This window comes from Nylanderia fulva, unplaced genomic scaffold, assembly GCF_048542155.1.
Source record: "Nylanderia fulva isolate GAGA-0341 unplaced genomic scaffold, ASM4854215v1 Scaffold204, whole genome shotgun sequence".
In the NCBI taxonomy this organism is placed as follows: Eukaryota; Metazoa; Arthropoda; class Insecta; order Hymenoptera; family Formicidae; genus Nylanderia; species Nylanderia fulva.
Window position 1 is genome coordinate 1 of NW_028190269.1, and position 10477 is coordinate 10477.

At 39.6% G+C, this 10477-nt stretch overlaps 1 protein-coding gene across 1 annotated transcript; it reads left to right on the top strand.

Annotated features, from left to right (window-relative positions):
• Window positions 1–3: 3 nt before the first annotated feature.
• On the top strand, window positions 4–1374 carry LOC114935546 (uncharacterized; the record flags this gene model as incomplete). Its single annotated transcript, XM_085482447.1, has 3 exons — window positions 4–156; window positions 612–771; window positions 908–1374. Coding segments are annotated over 3 exons (456 nt in total), but the record flags the coding sequence as incomplete, so codon positions are not given.
• Between the last annotated feature and the right edge of the window lie 9103 nt (window positions 1375–10477).

A 10477-nucleotide genomic window follows, 5' to 3' on the forward strand; every position in this document is an offset into this window, starting at 1 on the left:
AAAAATGAATTGTTGCAACAAGTTCATCAACGGCCCAATGTAACTGAAAGAGAAGAGTCTATTTTTTCTTTTCCTCATCTTCCTTTTAATTCGGTGGAAGATTTAAAAGAGCACGTGGAACAATTTTTAAATCAACCGAATAAGTTCGAAATATCGGTAATAATAATTTATTAATTATTAATTTTTTTTAATGAGTTTTATTGGATTTTTAAAATTAATAACTAATTGTTTAACTTTTAAAATGTTAATTATTTACAATAGATCTTTATAAATATTTTAAAAACAATTACAGTTAATCTAAAATTCTAAATCACAAAATAAAAATTAACTTAGTAAATAAGTTAAAATTAAAAATAAAAATTTATTAAATTAAATTAATATATAAATTTCAAAAAAAATAAAATAGATTCTTTCAATTCCTTTTAATTCTATATTATTTATTACATTTTAAATCTAATTTGTGGTTATTAGAGCGATATATTATTAAAATTTATAATATAAAATTATATAGTAATATTAATAACATGTAAATTATTAAATTAATTGTTAAACATATTGTTATATATTTGTAATTTTCAAAATAATGTTTTTTAAAAAAATATTTATTGTAGGTTAAAGAAGTATCCAGAGTAGGGGGAAAAAATCCTTACGAATTTATTAAGCGCAATTGTACTCGTTTGTTGACCAACGAGCTGGCTGAAAAATATAGTTGGCTAGGAGCAAAACAGAAAAGGAAATTTTGTCATTTAAAACTCGCTGACTTGCTAATTGGTAAGTATGTCTATAAGTAGATAATGTTATTTGTTTAATTTATTAATGTTATCTTATTTAAATAATTAATCTTAATGAAATCACATAAATAAAAAAATAAATTATTGCTTACAAGATGCTGATTTTTTTATTACAGTTTCCGGTCAAGATAGTAATTCCGAATATAACAAGAAAGTTTTAGAAGAAGCAGTTCAGAAATGGCTGCGAAGAGCTAAAGAAAGATTAAATGGTGAAAAGAAGAAGCAAGATAAACAAAGAACTGAAGAAGACTCATCATAACTATAAGAAGACTAATAACAAGAAGATTAATAATATTAATAAATTTTTGATATATTTTATCATATATATTTATATGATACATATGCGTAATAATTAACATTGTAAGCGTTCAAAGTTTTTTAAGTTAGATTTATTTCAAGATAAAGTTAAGATTTATTTTATAATATGTACGTATGTGATACTAATGTTTCCGTAACAAAATGTTCAATTTAATTTCTAGTTTTTAAATAAGATTTTTAATATTTCCAGTCAATGAAAAATAATATTTCTATGATATATCTTATACATATAAATAATAAGCCATACATATGTTAGATTTCCATATTATATATTATCTTTTATAATTAATATATATTATATTATAATTATTCTCAAATATACAAATTGTCGGATGTCAACGCTCGTGAGTAGATAAAACATTGTAGTAAACTAAACATAAAAATCTTATATCATTTTGCTTTTGCAAAATAATGTGATTAATTTGAATATGTAAGCCAATGGGCGCATGGAAAGCGATAGTTTGGAATCTGTAGGCATAACATAGACAATAAAATAAATCGACCCCTACTATCTTTTTAGCCGATCTATTCTATTGTATATGATACCTACCAATTCCAAACTTTCGCTTTTCATTCGCTCATTGGCTTAAATATTTTAATAATATAACAATTATTGCGAATTTAGCAAAATGATATAAAACTTTTCTGTTCAGTTTACTGTATTCTACTTGCTCGCGAGTATAATTGGCACAATCTTTACCCTGACATCTTGTATGTAATATTGATCATTTTTGTATATTATATTATATATTTTTTTACATGTATATGTATAAAAATAAATATATAATATATAATAATTATTATATATTATTATATATATTGACAAAACAATATTTTCGGTACCAAACTCAAAAGTCAATAAATGTTTATATTTGAATAAATCAATTGTTTTAGTATTTTATTAGATTCGCGAGTATGTATCCCAAAATTACGTCCGTAATATGTCCGAAATGAGACCGTTTTCGACCTATTTTGGATTTATTATGGATATCGTTAATACGTCCAAGATGATCCAAAATAAGTCCAAAATAGGTTCAACAACAGTCTTATTTCAGATATTTTATGGATGTCCGAAGTTGTGTCAAGCGTATGTGATATGGATGTCCATCAGACGTCCGACGAATCTTATTTGGACCAAAAATAGATGTCCGACGTCCAGAAAATAGACGTTCAATGGACATCCATTGAATGTCCATGTGCTATCTGGGTAAACATCCAAAATACAGATTAAACCAACAATATTTATTTTATTTATTGAATGATGTCAATATTCGTCAGCTAAGACGTGAAATTTATCATAAATTGAATACAACTAATCCTCAAGATCGTTATACGGCTGCAGAGTATTTAGAAGCATTGTCGTAAGAACAGTTGGAATCTGATCTAACAACAATATTTTCTACACTTAGAAATACGGAACAATATTGGCGTAAACCGAGAAGTAATCTAAGGTGCATGACGCAGCATTATGGACCTGCGACATGGTTTTTAACACTTAGTCCGAGTGAATGGTTATGGGAAGATTTAGGTGAATATATTCGTGAAGTAAATAAATGGCTTGATGCTTCTTTATCCGTTAGCGAACTTGTTGCTAAAGATCCTGTATCAACGTCGAGATTTCTCGACAATCAATTTCGAGCAATGCTTGACTTTATTAGCTCCGACGATCATTCAATTGGTGAAGTAACGCACTATTTTTGGCGACGAGAATATAAGGTAGAGACCCTGGGTTAAGGGGGGGGGCTAAGGGGGCTACAGCCCCCGGCCCCATCTTTATAAGGGGCCCCTTAGCTTTCAAATAAAATTGTATTTCATCGATGAAAGTAAATAATTAAATGCAAATAAATAATTAAAAATTTTAATTTTGCATTCCTCATACAATGAATCATCGTGTACAGACACAATGTTCAGTAAAAAAAAGTACACTGGTGTTTTTATCTGAAGATATACACACACACACACATATATAAAGTCCCTAAAATTTGTTTATTTCTCATGACGTTGTGGCCGCCCTGCCGCGTGCGGCAATTGTCACATGAATAAAAGTAAAAGACGTCCGCATCCGTTGGGAAAGTCCATGTTTATCGGTCTACCATTTATCGTTTGTGATGATTCCACGAAAATACGCTAGTGGTACTTCGAAACGTAAAGCGAAACAGAAACATGAAGATTTTAAAAATAAACTACCGAAACTGACCAACTTCTTTCCTGCCGAAATAAAAACTGGAGGCACTATTGCTAATGAAGATAACGATAAAATTCAGCAAATCTCGGTGTTAACATCAAATTCGGTACTTTCTACTAATAGTGATGAACTCAGTATTAAGGATGCTGTCATTTGTAATGAACACTCAGATGACAGTTGTGACATGAATAATCAGAACGTAATAAGCAGGAAAGCCAAGCTCGTCATAGGTACGTTTTTGCAGGTTACAATTTGCAAAATTAAAATATAAAATTTTATTTGCTGCTTTTGTAAAAATTACACAAGTTTTCTGTACATTTAGAATCTTCTGATTGTGGTGACAAACAAAATCTTGTCAGTTGTCAATGCAGTCTCTCTTTTCTCCCCGTCCTCTCTCTCTCTCTCTCTCTCTCTCCTATCTCTTGTTCTCTCTCCCTATTCTTTCTCCTTATTTATTTTATACTTTTCAGAACCTGTAAATAAAGATCCCTTTCTGTGGCCCATGGAAATGCATGATGATGTGAGGCAAAAGTATTTGGATAAAGGCTATGAATATTTTCAGAAAAAAGATAACAATTTTCAAGCTTCTGTTAGACAATATAAAGATCAAAACAGATTTTTATCTTCAAAGGTTTTTTCACGAACTTTGGCTAACGGTGAAAAATGCACGCGAAAATGGTTGATATATTCAGAGTCTACTGGGAATGTTTTCTGTTACGTTTGTAAGCTTTTTAGTGGAAATAATACAAACACATTTGTAAACGGCGGATTTAGCAATTGGAAGAAAGCAGAAGAAAAGATTAGTGGACATGAAAATAGAACACAAAAAATGCATGCTTACTTGGCTCACATTCGTGCATGAAAAATCACATATTAATAATTATATGGCTAAGCAGCTACAAGATGAGATTAAGTATTGGACTGAAGTTTTAAAACGCATTGTCGAAGTAATTCGTTTTCTTTCTGCACGCGGTCTTGCTTTTCGGGGCGAGCATGAAGTGATTGGTTCTCCAAATAATGGAAATTACTTGGGTGTTTTGGAACTGATTTCTAAATTTGATCCATTCTTAAAAAAACACTTTGACTTGCATGCAAATCAAGGTCGCGGGCACGTTTCCTATTTGTCAAAAGATATTTGTGAAGAATTTATTCACATGATGGCTAACAAAGTTAAGAACGAAATTCTTAGCCAAATTAAGAGAGCAAAATATTTCAGCCTTATTGTAGATTCGACACCAGATGTATCTCACGTTGATCAGTTATCTATTGTATTCCGGTACTGTTTGGATGGTTGTGTGTATGAACGCTTCTTTTGCTTTTTACCTATTAATAGCCATACTGGAGCATCATTGAATGAAACAATATTACAAGTTCTTTGCAATAATGAAATTGACATTGTTTACTGTCGAGCGCAAACTTATGATAATGCCAGTAACATGTCTGGAAAATACTCGGGATTACAAGCACGAATTAAAGAAGTTAATCATCTTGCGTATTACGTTCCTTGTGTAGGACACTCACTAAATTTAGTTGGCGAATGCAGCGTAGATGAATGTATCGATTCTGTAAATTTTTTCCGGTTCGTACAACGACTTTATGCTTTCTTTTCCATTTCTACGCATCGTTGGAGCATATTGCTAAAACACGCGAGCACTACATTAAAAAGTTTATCTTCTACAAGATGATCATGCCGCGATGATGCCATTACTGCATTAGCTCAGAATTATTTAGAATTATATAATTCATTGTATGAGATTGAGCAAAGTGAAGAAGAAAAGACCAAAACTCGTCACGAAGCAATGTCCTTAAAAAACAAATTAACAAAACTAGAAACTGCATTTATGACAGTTTTTTGGCATCGAGTTCTTCAACGATTCAATATAACTAGCAAATTTGTGCAAAAAATCGAACTCGACTTGATTACGGCTAATGATATGCTACACTCGCTAGTTAAATTTATTAGTGACGTAAGAAATGATTTTGTAGCAATAGAAAACGATTCTAAAAATTTAGGCTCTTTTGTACAACAAAAATATTCTGATACACAGAAACGAAAAATTAAAAAAAAATGTGCAGATAATGTAACGGAGATTCAAAATTTAAATGGTTGCGAAAAATTCCGTATTGAATCATTTAATGCAATCGTTGACAAACTTCGAGTTGAATTAGAAAAACGAAGTTCGGCGTATAATCACATAACAAAGTTATTTGGCTTTCTAACTAAATTGACGACCATCGAAATCGATGAAATGCGAGAGTGCGCTAATCGTCTTGTTAGCATTTATTCTCATGATTTAGAAAGTAGTTTAGGTTGCGAACTGGAACAATTTATTCCGTTTATAAAAACTAGCTTCAAAAATGTTACATTCTTTCCATTGGATATTTTAAAATGGACGTGCGATCGAAAACTTGAAGAAGTCTTTCCAAATATATACGTAGCATTTAGACTATTTATGACAATACAGATCGCAAATTGCGAGGCCGAGCGATCGTTTTCTAAATTAACTATAATAAAAAATAAATATCGATCCACAATGACGGATACTAGATTATCGTCATTATCCCTCAGGGGCACTACAGACTCATCCCTGTAGTGTACGGGTGTCGCAATCCCGAGGTACCCGAGCTGGAGTGTGTGGTGATGGATGAACGAGGTGCGTTGGGCGTGCAGGCCCTAAAAAGGACTTGTCCACTGCACTAGGTGAAGGAAAACACCGAAGATAACACCCGGGGGGGAGGCCCCGTTAGCTGAGTAAGGCAACCTCCTAAGGGGAAGGAAAACCCCCGACAGAAAAAACCAATTTTTCTTTTCAGATATGAGCAGTTCCGAGAAGAAAGCGAACGTCCTGGGTTCGGATACCAGGAACCGGCGTGGGGGGGGTGCAGGCCTGGCTCCCTCCATGTCGTCAACAGACGACAGGTCGTCCACGGATTTGCCGGCTGGGTCCGTGGACTGGAATACGACAGTGCCGAGGAGCAGGACAGAGGATGAGGTGGAGGACCAACTCATCCAGTTGGATATTGCCTGGGAGGAGCTGGGTGAGGACGACGATCCGAGCGATCTCGTGATCGAAATCCGGCACGCCCTCCAGGACGAGAACGTTCGTGCCTTCCGTTGGTTAGGAGTTTACGGGCACCTGAAGGCGCACCTTCGAAATTATTCGAAGAAGTGTGCCTTAAAAAAAATTATAGAGGAGGAGCCTGATCTCCGGGACAAGGAGATGGAGGTGATCCGTGGGGACTCACCGCGGGATGTGCCTCCTAAGGTGAGTGGACTGGGTGACGGCGCATTGGGCGCTGCCTCTGCCTCCCTCGGGGGGCCTGGTGGCGCGCTTGATGTGTTGGAGCCCAGTATTCTTCATAGCCCGGTGGAAGTCCATGACGGGGAGCAAGTCCTGTCGGATAACTGCCGGGCTCACTTGGAGGAGATCGAGAGGCTCAAGGGACGCGTTGGTGAGCTGGAGGCGAGCAATCAAAAACTCCGCAAGGAGTTGGAGGTTGTTCGCAGTATGCTGGCTCCCCTTCCTCCCTCTTCTGGGGAGAAAGAGGCGCCTCCCACGAAGAAGAGATCGAGGCGGAGACGGGACAGGGAGGTGGTCTCTGAGCTGGAACCTTCTGGCAAGGAGACCACCTCTGTGACACGGAGGACTCTGTTTGAGTCCTCTGATGCGGCTTTGGGGGGGGATCCACATCAGCAGCTTCTAGCGCGGGTGGATCTCCTCATCGAGAGGCGCGTATCTGGGGCGCTTGAGGGCCTGAGGAGGACTGTAGAGTCTCTCAGGTCCTCTTTGGATTCCCGGGGGAGGGGGACAGGATCATCCCCCCCGGTCAAGGAGGTTCTCCCCGTCCTTTCGGCACCTGTGCGTGGGAGACGGGGTCGCGGTGCAAAAAGGAAGGTTTCCTTCCCGGGGCTCGGGTCTTTGTCCCCGTCGGTGGCCGTTTTGGCTACCGGGGGGGGGTGGGGGCTCGGGTCCTGGGGGGGGCCGCGAGGGTGTGACGGGCCCTGTTGGTTCTGGGTCGGGTGCTCGGCGGGGCCGTGTGGCGCGGGCTGCACGTGTCCCGAGTTCCTCGGCAGTGCGACTCTTATCTGCGGGGGGAAAATCTTACGCGGATATCCTGAGAGAGGCCAAGACCCGCGTTGACCCTAAGGAGCTGGGCATTGGCCCCATGTCAATGCGGTTCGGTGCGACTGGGGGCCTGCTTTTGCAGGTCCCTGGAAAAGGCACGGAGGCGAAGGCGAACCTGCTCGCAGATAGGCTGCGGGAGGTCTTCTCGGAGGAGGACGTGGTGGTCTCCCTTCCCCGGAAAACCATGGAGCTCAGGCTCCGTGGGACTATGGGGGAGGGGATCACCACACGTGAAGAAGTTTTGGAGGCGTTGGTGTCTCTGGGGGGATGCAGTGCGGGGGATTTCCGGATTGGGTTGATCCGGCCTCTGCCGCGGTCCCCCTGGAGCACCCTATGGGTGCGCTGCCCGGCGGTAGTTGGCCGTAAGGCCTTGATGGCGGGCAGTTTGGAGGTAGGATGGAACACCCTGGGGGTGGAGCTGCTTAGCGCCCGCCCCTTGAGGTGTTTCAGGTGCCTCGAGTCGGGGCATGCGCGGGTGAACTGCTCGTCTCAGGTAGATCGCTCGCGGATGTGTTACCGCTGTGGTGTGGAGGGACACCAAGCGGCGGGGTGTGTCGCCACCCCACGCTGTCCGACTTGTGCGGACGGCGGGAGGTCGGCTGACCATGTCCTGGGTGGGCGGGGGTGCGTTTCGCCTCCCCCTCCGCCCGGGCAACGCAATACCGGGGCGATGGACAGGCGCCAGGCTCCGGGTCGTCCTGATGGGGGACGGCCTATGGAGACCGAGGCTGCCTCGGCGCGCGCGCGGGCTTTGGGGCCCCCTGTTGGGGAGACGCCTGATAGTCCTGAGTGGACGGAGGTGGACTGCAGTCGGGGGCGGGGGGGGGGGTCACGGAGAGGTGGCTCACCCGTGCCGGGCTGCAGCTCTGCCTCCGATGTTTAGTGTTGTCTTTGTTATTTGTCGTAGTATGTAGCGGTGGGTGTGGGGGGGTTCCGGGGAGGGTGCCGTAAGGTGACTCCGTGGTCTCCCTGCTCCGCCAAGTTTATGTTTAGTAGGTAGCGGCGATGGGTGTTGAGTGTCGGGGAGGTTGCCGAAAGGTAACTCCGCGGCCTCTTCACCCACGCCAAGTTTATGTTGTGGTTTAGTGTCGTCTTTCGTTCATAGGTGGGAGTTACAACCCTCCCACCTTTATTGTGGTCGGCCTCTGTGCCTCATCGTTGGCCCCTAGAGGGCTGGGTCTGTGGCCCTTATTTGGTTTTTGTTGTGGACGTGTATATGTTTGTCCACTTAGTTGGTGACGTCCCGTGACGTCTAAGTGTGGGGTGGGCGGCTGCGGCCGTCTCACTTACCGGGTTGGCAGAGAGAGGGGTGGGGGCTCCTCTCTCATTGCACGTCGACCCTGGGAAGTCCGGGGGGAGCTAGTAGCCCGGCTCCCCTCGATGCCCTTTCGGGGCAAGGGATGTCCTCTCCGGAGGGATACCTGTAGTATCCTCTCGGGGGATGTGTCCTACCTTAGGACGCCGGTCGGGTGTCCACCGTGAAGTAATGCTAACGCGGTTCCGCGGTGGACAATACCCATACGACCAGGGGCTTCAGTCAGGTTTTAGGTCGGTCCCCCGCCCGATAGTCCCTCGGGATACTACGGGCGGGAATCCACCACGAAGCCTCCTGACCCTCCCTCAGGGGTCAGGACGGCGAAGTTTGGTTTAGGCAAATTTCCTGACTTAAAAAAAAAAAAAAAAAAAAGATTATCGTCATTAGCATTATTAGCAATAGAGAGCGAATTGCTAAAAAATCTTGAATTTAATGATTTAATCAATGAATTTGCGCGCAATAAATCAAGAAAAAAACTTTTATAAGTACTATTGTAATTTCAATAAAATGTGAATTATTTTCATGTATTTATTTTTCAGCATCCAGAACTTACTTATATCGTTTAAACAGAAACGACAAAAGTCATACGAACAATCACGTTTAAATAGGAATTGCAAAATATGTATCTATTTTGCATTTAATTCAATGTTATTATTCAATAAATAATTTTTATTAAAAATAGATATTTATCTACGCAAGTAGACAATTCTTATATGAACGAAGGAGGCCCCGTTTTAACATCAGCCCCTAGCCTACAAATACCTTAAACCGGCTCTGGGTAGAGGTATACAACATTTCCATTTATTGATTTGGATTAAAAATGCACCGATTTCCGGTGAATCTACTGTTGAAGAAGTTTCCAAATTTAAATATGTGATATAATAAAAGGCCAACTTAACGAGCTTATATGCTATTAATTGAAAAATTTATTTATTAATTTACTTCATACTATACAAAAGTTCAGATAAACGTTTCGACTGTACGACAGTCTTTCTCAATATCCTAATAATATGTTAAAAAATTAATTTAGTCATTTCGACATCATAAATAAATACAACAATTATAAGATTATATGACGAACGCAGTACAAATTCATGTATGTTGGCATGAGTTAGAGCGTCAGATGCTGTTATATTATGTAACCACTGTGAACAAATTAATATATCCGCTCAAATATTACATTTAGACTTTTAATAAATAGTATTAACTTACTTTTTTGTCAACGAACATAACACTTTTTTAAAAAATTATTTCTTTTTACTTAACATAGTCACAATGTGTACTTTTTTAAAAAACAAATCGATATCTGTATCTTACAATGTCCGCGCTGTATATATACCCAATTTTTAAGATGACGTAGACAATTTTTTTAGAATATCATAATAAGAACCGTCAAGACGCTCGGTGTCCTTTTTTAGGTTGATACTGTTGTTTTCTTCTTTAATATATATCATTTCTGATATCAACCTTTTATAATAATTCTTTTCATAATCTAGGATTTTTGTGTCGTTCCAATTGAAATTGTGTGTAAATTTTACAATATGATCAGAAACCACCGAGTGCCTTGCTGAATCTAATCTAATATTATTTTTATGTTCATTTATTCTTGTACCTAATTGTCTTTTCGTCTGTCCTACATATGTAGCATCACAATTATTACATGAAATCTTATATATGACCCCTGAATTATTTTGGAGCTTATCTCTGTCTTTTTGCGTTTTTATGACTCTGTTTAATTTAA